The sequence below is a fragment of the Corylus avellana genome, chromosome 7, assembly GCF_965113065.1.
Source record: "Corylus avellana chromosome 7, dhCorAvel1.hap1.2, whole genome shotgun sequence".
Taxonomy (NCBI): domain Eukaryota; kingdom Viridiplantae; phylum Streptophyta; class Magnoliopsida; order Fagales; family Betulaceae; genus Corylus; species Corylus avellana.
In genome coordinates this window covers 3,212,695-3,228,484 of record NC_142496.1, presented here as the reverse complement: position 1 = coordinate 3,228,484, position 15,790 = coordinate 3,212,695, and the positions used below count along the sequence as shown (strand labels likewise).

The 15,790-nt window shown below is 36.3% G+C and overlaps 2 protein-coding genes across 2 annotated transcripts; both read right to left on the bottom strand.

The window, feature by feature from the left end:
• Positions 1 to 2,366: 2,366 nt before the first annotated feature.
• PRK1 (Leucine-rich repeat protein kinase family protein) lies at positions 2,367 to 6,750 on the bottom strand. The gene is made up of 3 exons (XM_059597214.2): positions 6,032 to 6,750; positions 4,126 to 4,713; positions 2,367 to 3,327 (listed from the first exon to the last, which is right to left on the bottom strand). Exons 1-3 carry the CDS (start codon positions 6,711 to 6,713, stop codon positions 2,627 to 2,629), a joined length of 1,971 nt encoding a protein of 656 aa, XP_059453197.2. The 5' UTR covers positions 6,714 to 6,750; the 3' UTR covers positions 2,367 to 2,626.
• A 1,212-nt stretch (positions 6,751 to 7,962) lies between these two features.
• LOC132183795 (Pseudouridine synthase family protein) lies at positions 7,963 to 15,629 on the bottom strand. The gene is made up of 9 exons (XM_059597216.2): positions 15,417 to 15,629; positions 15,195 to 15,300; positions 14,314 to 14,492; positions 13,646 to 13,791; positions 13,206 to 13,297; positions 12,710 to 13,050; positions 11,548 to 11,611; positions 10,571 to 10,633; positions 7,963 to 8,488 (listed from the first exon to the last, which is right to left on the bottom strand). The coding sequence occupies exons 1-9, from the start codon at positions 15,554 to 15,556 to the stop codon at positions 8,297 to 8,299; spliced, it is 1,323 nt and encodes a 440-aa protein (XP_059453199.2). The 5' UTR covers positions 15,557 to 15,629; the 3' UTR covers positions 7,963 to 8,296.
• Positions 15,630 to 15,790: the final 161 nt, after the last annotated feature.

Genomic DNA, 15,790 nt, shown 5'->3' with positions numbered 1-15,790 from the left:
GAGTTGGTTTTTTCTGGTGAGATTACCATGTATCTCAATGAAAACAATAAAACTAACCCCCCTAACCCTACTCCTTTCTCTATATTAAGCTTTCTGTTTAACTAAAGTCTTTGATTTTCCGGCCCCTATGTATTCCAGTTTCCTAAGGAGACCTAGTCCATCTTTTGGCAAGCAGTTTTCTGTTATAACTAAAGTCTTATAAACATGTACACTATCTTCCTCAGCATCCCTTCTCATTTATTCATGGGCAAAATTGTCAAAGTAATTCGGGTGGTAAATATAAAAGAGCTCCCATGAACTAGAAATACATATATAGATACATTAGGAGTCTAAACTTATATATATATATATATATATATATATATATATAGTCCCTCTATTTGTGTTTGCGCACGTGTTTATGTCAAATAAAAGTAGACAAATTTTAAACTTAATTCCATATTACGTTATAAGTCATAATTGTATATAAAAGTTTAATGTCTATAAAATCATTTTAAAAAGAACTTTCCTTTAGAGTACAAATGCTTTCTAATTTGCTCTAAATATGTTGTATGTACAATTGTAGAAAGCTAAATCATCTAGCCGTCTAGGGTAAAAAAGTCATCTTTGTTGGGACCATGGTATAAAAAATAATATTTTTATAAGGATTTATAAAATTAAAAAAATTAAAAAAAAAATTGGGGTTGCCAAAGGCTCATAACTACTAATCGAGTTCTGCCCCTCCAACCAGGTTTTGGGTACATAGCATACCAACCTGTTTGGGCATATAGGTTTTATATAAACTCTCTCACATTTACGGTCAAAATTTATAACAGTTTAGACAACAAATTGTTGAATCAAGTACATGTCACACAATGGTTGGATCAAGGAAATCAGGGTCTCCCCTCCTGTTAGTTGAGATTTGAAAATTTTGACTAGAGTTTGTGCCATAATAGGTAATTGGTTTGTTTGTTAACATTTTTTAAATGATATGACGTGACATAAAAATAAAAATACTTTGCGTTTTGGATTATTTGTTAATATTTTTTATTCTGAAAAGAGAAAACAAAAAAGAAATGGAAAAAATTTTATCAAACAAAACTCTGTATCTAAGAATTTTAGAGGATCTTAATCTATTAATAGAAGACCTTTATTAAGATGGAGTACGTAAAAATCGTTACTTGGACTGAGAAATAATGAAAGATCGATAAAACATTATCTGTTGAATGGTTTCAAAATATATATTTTTCCTCGCAATATGGCTATCATGCAGGCAAGAGCCGCCACATTGTCAGCAAATGCTATACATTTTCTTCCAGTCCTTCTCGTATTCTCTCAATTTTTAAAATCGCTATTCATTTCTCTTGAATAAATGATTTCCCTTTTAGGAATGAAATACAAACATATTAATTTTTTATACCATAAAATAGAGCATCATTTTTTTTTTCTTCCCGAAGCAAATAGAGAAAGGGTTACAAGGGATGATCTTTCCCGGCCTTGATCTAAATGGAAGAGAATGGACAATTTTTTGAGAATGCTTCCAAACACATGATGGGAAGCGGCTCATTTAGCTAAAGCATGTGCCCGGTAATTAGCACATCGAGACACTTTTAAAGCATAAAATAGAGCATCAAGTGAGATGCCATGTGTATACCGAAGACACAATTATTATTATTAAATTAATTTAGGAACGAAAAATAAAACCTACAAGTTATATATATCCCTTCATTCATTCATTTTATTTATTTATTTATTAAAATTATGAGACTTTTACATTTATTGACGCAACAAAATAGATCAATGGAACATAAGCATAGGCATATTGTAGAAATAGGTTTAACTCTACTAGCCCTCTCTCATGTTCTTTCCATTTATTGTCCACAACAAAATCACCCTTTGTAAAAGAATGTTCAAAATGAAACTTAATTATTTAACTCTCGAAGTTTTTAGTTGTTCTTAGTTGGCCGGCCTTAATTTCCAAGGCCTAACAACCATCACAAATTTGCAGACTACAAAGAGGAACGTCATGAGGAACCCATGAGATTTTTGTTAAATTAATTTTCAAAGAAATTAAGTTTCTAATAAAGAAACCCAAAAATTGAAAAATCTATCCCACTTTCCATGCATGGCCTAGTACTCCTATGAGAACTCGTTAAATGGAGAGTTTTGACAAATCTCTCTGTGTTAATGTCATATTCCCTCTTATCACAAGGTTTTATATCATTTTTATATACATATATATTCTTCAAATCTTCTCTTTTCATTATGAGTAATATTAGATGTGACACTGTCAATTAGTCCTTATATATAATTAGTTCTTATATATATTTTTAGTGTTACATCAGCAAATGATCAGTGAAATAAAAGTGTAGTTTCTGGCACCAAATCCTACAATATCAACACGTACAATAGAATAAAAATATGGTTAAACAAAAAAACAAAAAAATGGTTGTGTATATCATTTCTCTAGTTATTTCATGCATTGAAGTGCAGGACGTCCCCCTCTCATAGGGATTACGATATCATGTGCTAGCTACAACAATGCTAGTGATGAGGAAAACAAAAGCCAACTCCTTCTCCTTCTACTTCAAACCCCCCTCCCCATAACCATCTAATTTGTAAGGAATCAAGAATCAATCATAAGAGATTAAAAAATTTGCACTGAACCAGTGGTGGACAAATTGAAGTCAGCTGAGATTCTTCTTGAAGAATCAATGTCTGCCTCACTAGCGTATGAAGTGTAGAAATCATCATCACCATCATTCTCTCTCAACTCTTCAATCCTCTCAAAAGCCTCCTTAAAGTCCCACCTCTTCTCCACATCCCCTTCACAGCAAGCTAATCCAATCCTCAAAAGCTTTCTCATCTCCCCCTCACTGCTCTTGCTTCCTGCAGCCATCTCCTTGTCAAAAACCTCATCAATATCTGTCCACCCTTCAGGAACAACCATTGTAACCCAACTAAATGGAGATTCCTCCTCAATATTTCCCCTCCCTTGTTGCAGGATGCTTGCTGGGAACTTCCCTGTCAAAATCTCTAGTATAAGTATCCCGAGGCTCCACACGTCGGTCTTCTTCGTGATTCGACCGTGTTGCGTGTATTCCGGAGACTTGTAAGCCACCATGAGTTCATGAGCATGCTCTTGGTTCATCACAGGGATTAGACTATAGTCAGTCAGAAGGGGTTTTAAGGATTCGTCAAGCAGGACATTGGAGGATTTGAGGTGGCCGTGGGGGGCGATTAGGGAAGGCAGCTCATTGTAGATATGCTTCAGGCCCTTGGCTATGCCTTTTACAATCTTTAACCGGGTTGCCCAATCAAGACTTGGCAGGCCTAGACCTTGATGTCCTGAAAGAATGTAAAAAAAAAATGAAGCAAATTAGGCTTCATTCTATCATTTTCAGAAGTTAGAATAATGTTATTTAGTAATTGCTACACGACTGTCATACAACTTAATGATTTTCACTTCTATGACATCCCAGTTATATGAAAATTGTATAGCAACTCCAAAAGTTATCATAAGACAGACTTGATGAGTTTATACTAGAAAAGAACAATGCCAAATTCAAAGTCTTTTGGATATATTTGAAAAGGTGAAGTCACCTAAACCCTAGAAAATGTATGAACTTGTTGGATGAGTATGAGTGTCAAATAAAAAATGCAGGGCAGTCACAAATGTCTTATAACTTGATGATTTTTATTACCATGTCATCCCACTTGTATGACAATCGTATAACAATCTATTAAATAACATTACTCCAGAAGTTATCATACTATAGACTTGATGGGTTTATACTAGAAAAGAGCAGTGCTAAATTCTCAGTCTTTTTGAATATATAGGGGATTATTACTATAATGTATAAGTAATGCTATTTAGTAGACTCATGTATGGTTGTCAAACAATTAGATAATGTGGTAATAAAAATCAACTATTAGATCAACACTTCAAAACAAAAACAAAAAAGTGTTGATCTAAGGACTGATCAATACTTTTTACTGCTACGTCACACGGTAGTCGTATGACAGTTGTACAAGAATCTAGCTACGAAATAGATATGCTCTATATGTATATATGTGGGTTTCTTTTTTCTAAAACCGTTTATGAAGAAACATGCATGAAGATGTTGGAAAAAGCACAATACGTACCATGAAGATGAACAGCCAAGCTGCCCTTATGAACATAGTCTGATACCAAGAGTTTCTCTTCCTTCCTATAATAGTATGCCACCAGAGGAAGCAGATTAGGGTGCCTCAACTTCCCTAGCCTTTTCATATAATCTTGAAACTCCTCTTTTCCCACATTGTTCATTTGCTTGAACCTCTTCACAACCATCACTTGTCCACTCGGCAAACAGGCCTTATAAGAAGATTCAAAGCATCCACTTCCCAATATCTCGGCTGAGGATTTAAGCAAGTCCTGCATATCAAACCTCTCCCTATCACCCCTGACAAAGGAGAGCTTCGGCGTCTCCGCCTTGCCACCTCCAGGGTGGTCCGGGGAGCCTTGCCTGGATTGATTATCCGATTCCTTAATTCCAGCTCTCTTTTGGAGGTTTGATATTGGTAGTGGAGACTCAACTGATGATGAAGGTGGTTGGTTCCGGTGGTTGAGGATGAAGAACACTGCACCAATGGAGACTATTGCCAGCCCCAAAACTATCACAACCACAACCACACTCAGAACTGAGGTTTGCTTGCATTGTCCCAAAGGGTATCCACATAGTTCATCGTTTCCTGTTTGGTAGAAAAAACCATCAATACCTGAATTTTTCCTGATATGTATCTAATATGTACGTATATATGCATTTATGTCACATGTGCTTTAGCCATTTTTATGCATTGCATTTTTACTATAAACAGAGTCTCTCTCTCTCTCTCTCTAAGGAGTTAGGGTTGGTTTGGCAATCAAATGAAAGAACAATCTTTAGCCTCACACTTCTATCACTCATATTGAAAGGTAGAAAAATGCAGCTAGATCACTAAAGTAGCGTAAGCCTCTGCGTTCCTAAGTTAGAGAAGGTCTATTAGACTTGTTGAGTATACACATGCGAGTGTTAAAAGAATTGAATTTCATGTTGGAAAAATGTCACAAGTGTAATTAATAGTTAATATAATATAATTTGGCCCAAACTCATAGGCTTAAAGTTTCAATGGTATTTCAACATGCTATATTTATATATATTATATTCCGACTAAAAGACTCTCTAAAGTGTTATCTCCCTAACAAGACTAATTAAGGTATTATATCTAGTGAGTTTGATAGCTAGAGATGATCATTAGAAATGGTGATTAAAGTCATATGCTTGACATACTATTGCAGACATGTACAACTCAAAACTGGATCATCTCCAGTTCAAATGAACTGAGAGCTGGTCTTTTAAAAATAGAAGGGCAAAATTGTACTTTCATATTCTTAATGACAATTTTGCCCTTCTATTTTAAAGCACCGGCTACTCTTGTACCTTGAGTTTGTTAGAAGTAGTACTCATTTTATTCATAAGGCTATAAGAATAATGTTAACTTTTAAAGAAACATTGGTATTAAAATATATATAGAGAAAACTTTACTTACCTACCCCCTTCGATATGTAATTGGTTTTGCAATGTTGACCTCGAATTATCAAAAGTTGCAATGTAGGTATTCCATTTTTCAGCCCCTTTTAATTTCACCTCTACCGTTAGAGTTTTGTGTTAACTCAAACAGTTAATAGGTGAAATGTCTCCTATACCCCTGTAAAATTTATAAAAATACAAATTTACTCTTAATTACAAAATTAAAACCAAACCCACATCCAAACCTATGGCTTGGCCGAGGATCAACAAATATTAATTTATTTATTAAAAAAAACTATGTATTTTGTTCATTAATTTGGCATCCTCCAAAAAGTAGATCAGGTAAAATTAAAAGGGGTTGAAAAATCGAATACCCACATTGCAACGTTTGATAATTTAATGTCAAAACATTTGACAAATCTCATTGAGAGCGTAAGTGAAGTTTCTCCTAGCTAGAATATATAAATGTAAACGCATCAGAATAAAATAAAGTGACTCACCGGAGAAGGAGCTCGCATTTATCCTACTAAGGTTTGGAGGAATTGAACCACTCAAGTAGTTGTTGGAGACGTTAAAAGATCGGAAAGATTTCTGTTGAAAATCCGGAATTCTGCCTACAAATTGGTTACCCTCAAGCCTCAACTCCAAAAGCTTGGGCAATAATGTTAACGATGAAGGAATATTCCCCGTCAAGTGATTATTCGCCAAATGCAGCTTCTTCAACCACGTCATCCCCGTAAAAGAATCACTCTCGACCAGTCCAGAAAAATTGTTGTTTGATAAATACACCGACTTCAATGCTCCGAGTTTCCTTACCTCCGGCAAGGGACCGCTAAGCTTGTTGTTCATAACGCTTATGGATCGGAGACTTGAGAGTGAGAGAAGCGAGTCGACGTCAACGGCGCCGTGTAATCCCATGTTTTCAAGCTTTAAGCCCCGAACTTTTCCTTGCCAGCAATGGATGCCGACCCAGTTGGCTTTGTTGGCTTTGCATGGCGGGGTGGGGCCTTTCCGCCAGCTGGCGAGTGCGGTGTCGTTTCGGAGGGATGCCTTGAAATTGAGGAGGGCTATGGCGTCGGAAGAGACGAGAGTGACGTGGAAAAACATGCAGAGAAGAGTGGTGAGCAACGACGGCGTATTATGATGTCGCTTACGTGCCATGTTGTCGGGTAGTACACGCATACCATATATGGTGTGGGCAACTGCGTGCACGCCCTTTGGAACTGCTGCACAGGGCTGACGAAAGCCTGAAAGAATGGTGGAAATTTGATGATCAGAGAGAGAGAGATCACAGAGAGAGAGATTAGAGAGAGAGAGAGAGAGAGAGTTCTAAGAATAGGAGAGAGTGCAAGGCTGTTTACAAGGGAAATGCTGATGAAATGGGGAGTTGGAAGTTGACAAAGTCTTGCTGTAAGTGTGTGAATCTCTGAGAAATACCCGGTCGGCCTTTGTTTTTGTTTTTGTTTTTTTATTTATTTACTTGCACTCGTTTAAATACAGCAAGAGCTTTGGCGAAATATTGCTATATTTATATAAATATATAGTAACTTTCACAGCACCGGCTAGCTAGGTCTGGAAGGTTAAAATAATTAACTAATTTGGGAGGTTTTTCAACGGGAAATAGGATCCTCTCCATTGCCAATCATACGGTTAGATGTAACAAAATAAAATATTGATAGAAAAATAGATTCTCTTTCGCGATCCATTGAAATGGAACGAAAGAGAATCTATTTTTCAATTAAGATTTTATTTTGTTACATTTAACAGTGCGCGTAGTAACTACACAGTGTATATAAGGCCACCACACGGGCTAATCATATTTAATCTAGACTATGAAATAGTTTATCTCAATTTCACTCTAAACATCTCATGATAATCAAGGTAGGCATTATTGCTCAAACTTAATCTTTTAAAATGGTAGGAGTCGAAGAAGAAAAATAGTGACAATTTGTCATGGACTTTAGCAATTATATCTTGTCTTTGTCAAAGCACAATGAAGCTGTAAATCTTTTGTTGATTCGCGGCTGAGGTTGTCATTAAGATGCATAAGTAAAGTTATGCAAAGATTATGAGTAATGCTACATACTACATTCTTTGACCACTTTTATCTCACTAGGTATATCTGCTCAGTGAAATGGAGGTGCGATGAAGAGTGCAATATATAACATTACTAAAAAGTTATTTCAAGTTGTAAGAACTTCTACGATACTTTATTTTTGGGTAAGACCATTTTCACTTAGTGTAGAATTAACAAGATGGACTTCTTGCAAATCAGCATAAGTGTAAAGGGAAATGCACTAAATGATCCTCTCCATTTCACTTGAAATGGAGAGGATCCTTCTCCTAAGTAAAGAGGAATTCAAAAATATTAATTACTCTTTCTTCAAAAATATTAATTACATTTTTGTAAGTATTAAATACTAATTATTCATATAAAATATATTTATATAACTATACATCAACAGTTCAAAATCTTGATGACTTGTCTAAACACATGCCCGAGATTCACTAACAACGTAATTTCAGGAGATTTCAATCCTGGTAGACCACATCTAGTAAGCATCTTTTAAAAAAACTGCTCTTACACATCACTAAAAAGATAAAATAAGAAACATAATTTGAAGGAAAAAAAAAAAACACTAAATAAAGATTATAGGAAAAGGTATTTGATTGATGGGATGCTTATATGCCTATTCAACCAGCTGGATGTCCTACCCAAGAGATCTTCAGGGCAGGACCCCAGATGTGTGGTTATGACAATAAATTTAGTCCTTTGGAATGAGGCAGTTTTGCGGGGTGAACTCTGCATATCCTACATCAACAAGACATAGGCCATCAGGGGGTGCTGGGGGTGCAGTGGCACGTCTGCACGTTGCGTCTATTAGCTTTAGCAATGCGTCCTCATCCGCACCTGCAGCTGCTTCCCTTATTGAGGTTGCCACAAGCACTCTAACCATCTGCCAATTATGGTTAGTCACCAACCGAGTTAGACAGAATGGACCCCAATAGCTCCACCAAGATAACCAGAAAATGGCAGCCAAATGGTGTTGAGAATATGAAGACAAATCTGAATCTTTTAAAAGGAGCAGCGGGGAAAAAGAAAAACTAAAACTAAAACTTACAGTAAGAGAAGAAGATTGCATTAACATAACAAAGAAACAAAACACAAGGTCAGATAAAATAGCTGAAAACGTGCCAAGGAATTTGTTCCAATAGTTTCTTGACCCGCAGGCCAAGAAAAGGGCAGCCAAAATAACGGTTGTTAAAGTGGTTCAAACGTTGGACTGTTTCGAGGGACACCTGCGGTGGCAGTAAGGGAATTTAGTTGCCACAATCAGGAAAATCACTGGAATCAGCTGAATTAGAGCCACTAAAAATGAGCTCCACTCTGACATCTGGCAAAAGAGATGCTCGGCGTTTGGTGCAGATAGGACATCAATTCTTGCAGTCTTTGTAGGCAAAAAAGGGGGGCAACTACATTGCAGAGGTTTGGAATGAGGGGAGGAACAGGGGAATGAACAAGCAAGCCTTAGATCTGCCGCTCAGGTGAGGGGATGCCCAGAGGAGAGATGGCACGTGATAGAGGTAAGTGGGACCGAAATGCAGTTAGGGAGGCATATAGGACAAGCACGGGGGAGGAGGGCAGTGGTGCGGCTGAGAAGGGCAGAAGGGAGACATGTGGACGGTGAAGGTGGAGATAGCGCGTGGCACAAGCATGGAGAAGAAGGGGCGAGGAGGGTGGAGAAGAGGCTGAGGGAAGTGCACATGGGTGGAGGTAGATCTTGCTTCTGAAACAAAGAAAAAAGAAAAGCAAAGGGGAAAAAGCGGAATGGGGACTAGCAGGGCATGGAAAGGAGAGGGGTGCAGAGGAGGGAGGAGGCAGAGTTCTTCTCTCCACCTGAGGGAGGAGGCAGGGTTCTTCTCTCCACCTTAGGCACTCACAAGAGATGGAGAAGTCTCACTTGGAGAAATAGAAAATTTCTCCCAGAGGATAGAGGAGATAGCGTCTTTCTCTAGAAACTAAAGCGAGAAGTGCCAGCGTGAATAATGGCTGATTAAAAGAGTGGCATTATGCAGTAATATATGACCTGATAAAAAATTTAAAAAAAAAACCAGTACGCCTTGGGGAATTCACAGGGTTTATGCGGCGGCCATGGCTTCCACCCCAAAAGTACATCAATAATTCCTTCAAGTATTAACACCTTTGATTTGTATCATTTCTAAACTAGAAACTTAAGCAATAAGCTTGTATTTTGACAAACACAGTCCCATCAATAATTCTAGCTTTCATGACCTTTGATTGTGTCATTTCTCAAACCAAAAAACTTCACCCAATAGCTTGCGATCAAACTTCTATACTTAAAGCAATGTTTATGTGTCTAATATGTATATTTCAAGTTGAAGTTGGAAGTTTTAATGAATCCATAGATTATGATGGAAAAGAAAGTCAATGACCGTTCAATTTCCCTATCCATAGATTAATTTCATGATATCCGACCGGCCTTGGAGTCTCCGGTGAGAACCGATCCATTGTTGTTAGTGATCGATGTATCCAACTGGCCTTGGTGTTTTGCGGCGAGATTCGATCAAATCTTTGTTGTTCAAGTTTCCGACGAGTTTTCGACCGACGTTGAACTTTTATTTAATTAGTTGCTATTTGTATTGTGTACTCCAAGTTGTTCTAGCTTGAGGGGGAGTGTTAGAGTATGTTTTTTTAATTGTTTTCGTTTGCTTGTATCTTCCAAGCCGGATTCATATAATGTATATGCTCCAGCTTGAGGGGGAGTGTTAGAAGAGTTAGGGTTTGAGTCATTAGGGTTTTGGGGGTAGTTTAATCTTTATGGTATTTTCCTAATCCTATATAATAGGATGCTTGTATTAGGTTAAAATAAGTGGTATATGCCAAATAATATAATAGCCTCCGCCTTTTGTGTGTAAACCGTTCATACAAATTATAACAATATCATAGTAATTATTCTTTCTCAATGCATGCATTTTGACACACATTTGTTGATATGATAAAACATAAAACAATTTACCTTACGTAGGAAGCGATTAGCAATCAGCTCAACACACATAACCTTTCTTCCTTCCCCGTGATCCTAGAAAAATACAGTAATGCTAGTAAGATTGATGTCTAAATTTGGTGCAGCTGTATAAGTACATCACAAGGAGGTCCAAAGCAAAATATGCAACAAAGTTATGGAGTATCTAATTTCCCTATGACTAAATTCAAGTATGAGATTTCTATAAGAATCAAGGAAAAAGCTAAGGGAAGCATTGGAAGCCCAGAAGACTTAAACAAACTCAATCAAGTCTAAAAGCATACAAGAAAGAAAAAGAATAAAAGTAGAAAGTAGAAAACCCAAAGACAAAATGACAAATAAATACAGAAACTTGCATAAAAACATTAGATACAGAGTGGCAAGCCCACATGCAGTTCAAGCTCAAGCCCAAATAGTGGTGGCAGTGCCTCTATCCTACATTGTCAATCATATAACTATTTGTTCATGGATATTGTGATCATTGCATTATCCAATTCATAATTACGTACTGAGTAGATGATTGTTCCTATATAAATTGCATGTTACTCTAGAAGTTTTACATAATCCTACAATATAATTATTGGATTATAAGCAGGCATATCTAAAACACCCAAATAAGCTAAACATTTTTCCATGATAAGCAGGGACCCAGCTCAAATTTCAGTTAGGCCAAAAGCTGAGGACTTGGAACAAGAAGACCCATGACAACTCTTAATTTATTTATAATATTTTTAATTTCTTTCCAAACATTTGCATCAAGCAAAACCCAACAATATCCTGTTAATTGAGAATTCCTTGATTATTGCATGCACCAAAACACACTGATGCACACACACACAAAAAAGTCAACAACGATGGAGTTCCATTCTTCAGCATTACAATAATTTAAGGCAACATTAAAGTTAAAAAGAAAAAAGAAAGAAAATTAGAGAGAAAATAAAACTACAAATGAGTAATGGCGAAACACTGACAGAGCAGGGCAGCCGGGCTTCTGCAGCTCGAGCATGATAGACAAAACACTGTGTTGGAGGACCACTGAAATAGAAAGGCGGTTGCAGTTAGTGCATTCAAGGAAAGTCACCCTCTGAAAAACCAAGTCTACATCAATGGAATTATCAGAGTTGCAAACATCAATGGAATTATCAGAGTGGCAAAGTTATTCACTAGTATGTGAGTAAAATGAAAACACACTAGCAGCACTCTTCGAACCTATGCAGTCTTTTCAATTCTCCCAAGTCCTGAGCACCTCAGATCAGGTCAGGTGCATTAAAAATAAAACCTTCAGTCTTTTAATGGTCACAGTTTAATGCCTACTAGAACAATTCGTCCAACATCCTTCTCAAGATAGGAAGCAGACAAAAAATGGAGAGGTCAACACAGAGAACAGAAGAGGCACAAAAGGATGTAGACATTAGAGCAACATATATAGTGTGACAAGAGAAGAGCTTCCATTTGATGATACAATCCTATAAATGTTCTTCCTTTGCAACAAAGATTCAAACACTATGCAACCAGGCTATATTAAAAAGAAGATGCATATACAGTCAATTGTGATTTGCGTCCAAGCAGCCCCCACCCCCCCTTTTTTTTTCTAACACTTCAAACACAGTAAAACTCTGCTATCAGATCAGGGTAGTCAAGAACATGCACATAAATTGTTCAGAAGTACATGTGGCAATATAAGAATACATACGATCTTAATTCTAGGTGGTCTGGCTTTTAGCTTGCATAAGTCAAGACAAGATGCTATGATCAATTACTAGTTTTTATCTTGTCCAATGAAAGGCAATGGCTTCACTAATAGACACAAAAATGATTAAAATTGAAGCACTGGAAGGACGATGCCAAGAAAGGATGACATAATAGCATAGTCAATCAGCCAAGATCTTGACATAATAGCATAGCTACTCCAACGTGTACATTAAGAAGTTAGATATAAATTGGACCTATCCAGCATATGTGTTGGTGATTTTTTTTTTTTTTTCCTAAAATTTACTTTGACTGTCAGAAATCTGACAAAGATATTCTTAGTAGACAATCCAACCAGAAAGTGATCTTACACATGCATACAAGCCTATAAGTCTGGCTTTCCTAGAATGAGTATCAAGAGAGATTATAGTTTTTAATTCTTACTCATTTCTTGAAGCTTTGGTATCACGTGCAAACATCTTGTAGGACAATAATTTTCCTTCTAGCTGCCGTAGAAGTTGGTTAACCCTGCTAATACTGAATCTCCGTGGTTTCTTTCCATTTTCCAGCTCATCCTTGTAATCAATAATTACATTTTCAACAGTCCCCCCATTGCATTCACCACATCCAAGTCTCTGCTCATCCTTATTTTCATTGCATTTAAAATTTTCAAAATCCTCCCCACTCTCACCATATTGCTCCCCATCCTCCACACCATTAAATGGAAAAATATAAAGATAGTGCCTCCATTTGGCAGAGAAATTAGGATGGAAGACACGTGATACCTACAATAAGTAGCACCCAATATGAGTACATTCAAAGTATTTATAGAGAGAGAGTTCGATGCTAAATCAAATTTCAGCGCTACATCAAAATACAGATAACAAATTTCATTTTCAATATTAGTTTTGTTTTGCCAAAAACCTGAACAGAACCTTACCCCAGAAACAGATTTGACCATAAGTTTTCCAGGCACTGCACTGTTGATGGCCTCTTCTACATCTTGAGGTTTTATATCCTTTCTCCATGTAGCTAGACATAGCAAGTATAAATTCAGCAATAATCACATCCCCAAATGTGTAAAATGAGAAAAACTGACAAGAACAATCTAGATTAAAAGATTATGTCAGGATGTTGTTGGTTATTGAACTAAATCTATGTTTTTAGAGTGATATTACAGGAACTCCTCTCTTAGCTTTTTATACTTCACATTATGATTGCATAATAATTCATAACTAAATAGAAAGTAGAGTGTGTGAAGCAAAATGCCAACACAGTGACCTTTATATAATAAATACATAAATAATAACATCAATGCTAAAAATTAGACATCCGAATAAGCAGTACGAGACATTCAGGGGAAATAATGTGATAAAATACCAAAAGAACAAATTTGTTGAAGAGCTGTGACTCCCTTGTCCGTGCGCCCAGCGACAGAAGAACAGACTTCTATTGGTAAACCTTTGTCTTTCAGCAATTCAACTTTCTTCTCATCAACAAATTTCCCAAGACATCTTTCTATTATGCTTTCAAAAGTAAAGAAGTATACTCAAAGAATGTTGATACCTTATTCCAGTAAATTTACTCATTTTGTAAACAAAATTAATGTCGATAGTTCTATAAAAGAAAGATAATAAAAGAAAAAACAGTGGCAGGAATATTGATGCACTCAAAAACACCAAATTATGTAGCATTTGTCATAAGTGTAAGAATAAATGAATTCTATCAACACTTTCAGAGGCAGAAAAACCATGCTGTAGGGTGGAGTTCCTAACACAAAAGGTATTATTTCATTCTTCCTTTAACTAAAAAATCTATGCAGAAATATAAATGTTCCAACAACCTACAAAAACCACAATAAAATCATTTCCGAAATCATATTAAATACAAAGGAATAAACTCCTCTCCACATGCGGTCCAAAAACCAAATTAAATACAAACCCATGCAAATAACTATCACTTGCCAAAAATAAAAGGCATATAATATTTAGTCTGTACTACTCTAATACTTTGACCAAACTGCATAAGTTGACAGGAAAACAACTAACCTCTGGACTGTGTTCAAGCCGGGCTGCTTTTGCCACCCATCAAAGGATCCCCCATGATATGAAAGAACAATTTTGAACGTTACTCTTGCCCATCTCCCAGTTCTATCTTCAGCAGAAACACTCTCTGATTCAGTTTTATCAGAAATCTCTGGAATTTCAGCATCATTATGAACATTTGTCTGTGGAGAAAATTCTAAAGAATAAATATAATAAATTACTAAGATAATAATTAGTCAATCGTCTAAATAATAAACATGTGAATTTTTTCAGTCAATAACAAGGAGAAAAGTTACGGGCACTTGATTTGAACACTTAACTTTTTTTTTGTTGATAAGTAATCGCAAAATTCATTAAAAAGCGCAAAGGCATAACCCAAGTTACACAGAATATACAAGAGAGAAGCCTAGCTCAAAGCGTAAACACTTCTTAACTTTATATCATATCAAAACATTTCTTTCCAAACCAAAACCGAAAACACTTTTCAAAATCATTATCAAACATACCCTAAATCTTTAGCGAACATACACATTACACGCAAAAAGGTATTATGTTTGTCAATGTGTTTTGGGGGTGTTTTTATTTTTGGTTTGAAAAAAAAAAAAGTTTTTGACATGACATAAAAGTGAAAATGTTTTGAATTGTTTGTTAATGTTAAAAAAACAAAAATTTTAACAATGGCCCATGATTTCTAATTTGAAGTGGACAGTGGTCCCATTTTAGAGGATCAATTCGTGCCTCTAAATGCAAAGGAAATAAAATTTGAATTATTCAGTCTCCAAGGGAAATCTAGTATGCCAGTTAAAACTTAACTCTCACATGCAGGGCTATAATGGAAAGCAAAACATATACGCAAAATCGGATTCTCATAGTCACCCACCAACCTCAATCCCAAACAACGCCGACAATGATGTGCACCCATTGACCGCGTTTGAATAAAAATCAAGAACTTCTTGCCAAGGCCTTTCGTACATGAATTCGTAGCTTTCTCTAATAAAAACATATCCAGCCCATTCTCAAAGGATATATTTAAAAATTAAAAATAAATAAATGCATAATAAAAATTAAAAATTAAAAATTAAAAAAAAATAAAAAATAAAAAGTACCTGGCGTTCCACCTCGCGTATCTGCAAGGATCGGTGTGGTTGTAGTGTAAGTAAACCTTGTTCTGAGCCTGGTCTTCCATTGCGAGTCTACGAATGCCTCCTCTTGCTGAAACCAAACTCACCCTCGGGAAAGTTATCATACCCCTTCTCGTACTCGCCGTCTGCCTCACAACATGGCCGAAACAGGTTACAGCAGCCTGCAGGTGAAGAAGAAGGCAGCCTCGGGGACTTTTAATAAATAAACCTTGTCGCAGCTTCTCAAGTGTCCAAATGACTAATATGTCCTTGCTATTTTTTATTTTATTTTTTATTTTTATAATTTCAATTATTGTAATTTGTAGAGATAAAAATACAGTTACAGTTCGCCAATCTAA

Excerpts from the sequence above, each read along its gene's own strand:
- LOC132183795 (XM_059597216.2), bottom strand. The coding sequence starts at position 15,556 with ATGATAACTTTCCCGAGGGTGAGTTTGGTTTCAGCAAGAGGAGGCATT. Across the intron at positions 13,792-14,313 it reads GGCTTGAACACAGTCCAGAG|CATAATAGAAAGATGTCTTG; the intron begins GTTAGTTGTTTT and ends TACTTTTGAAAG. Across the intron at positions 13,051-13,205 it reads TGGTCAAATCTGTTTCTGGG|GTATCACGTGTCTTCCATCC; the intron begins GTAAGGTTCTGT and ends TACTTATTGTAG.
- PRK1 (XM_059597214.2), bottom strand. The coding sequence starts at position 6,713 with ATGCGTGTACTACCCGACAACATGGCACGTAAGCGACATCATAATACG. Across the intron at positions 4,714-6,031 it reads AAATGCGAGCTCCTTCTCCG|GAAACGATGAACTATGTGGA; the intron begins GTGAGTCACTTT and ends TCTACCAAACAG. Across the intron at positions 3,328-4,125 it reads CTTGGCTGTTCATCTTCATG|GACATCAAGGTCTAGGCCTG; the intron begins GTACGTATTGTG and ends ACATTCTTTCAG.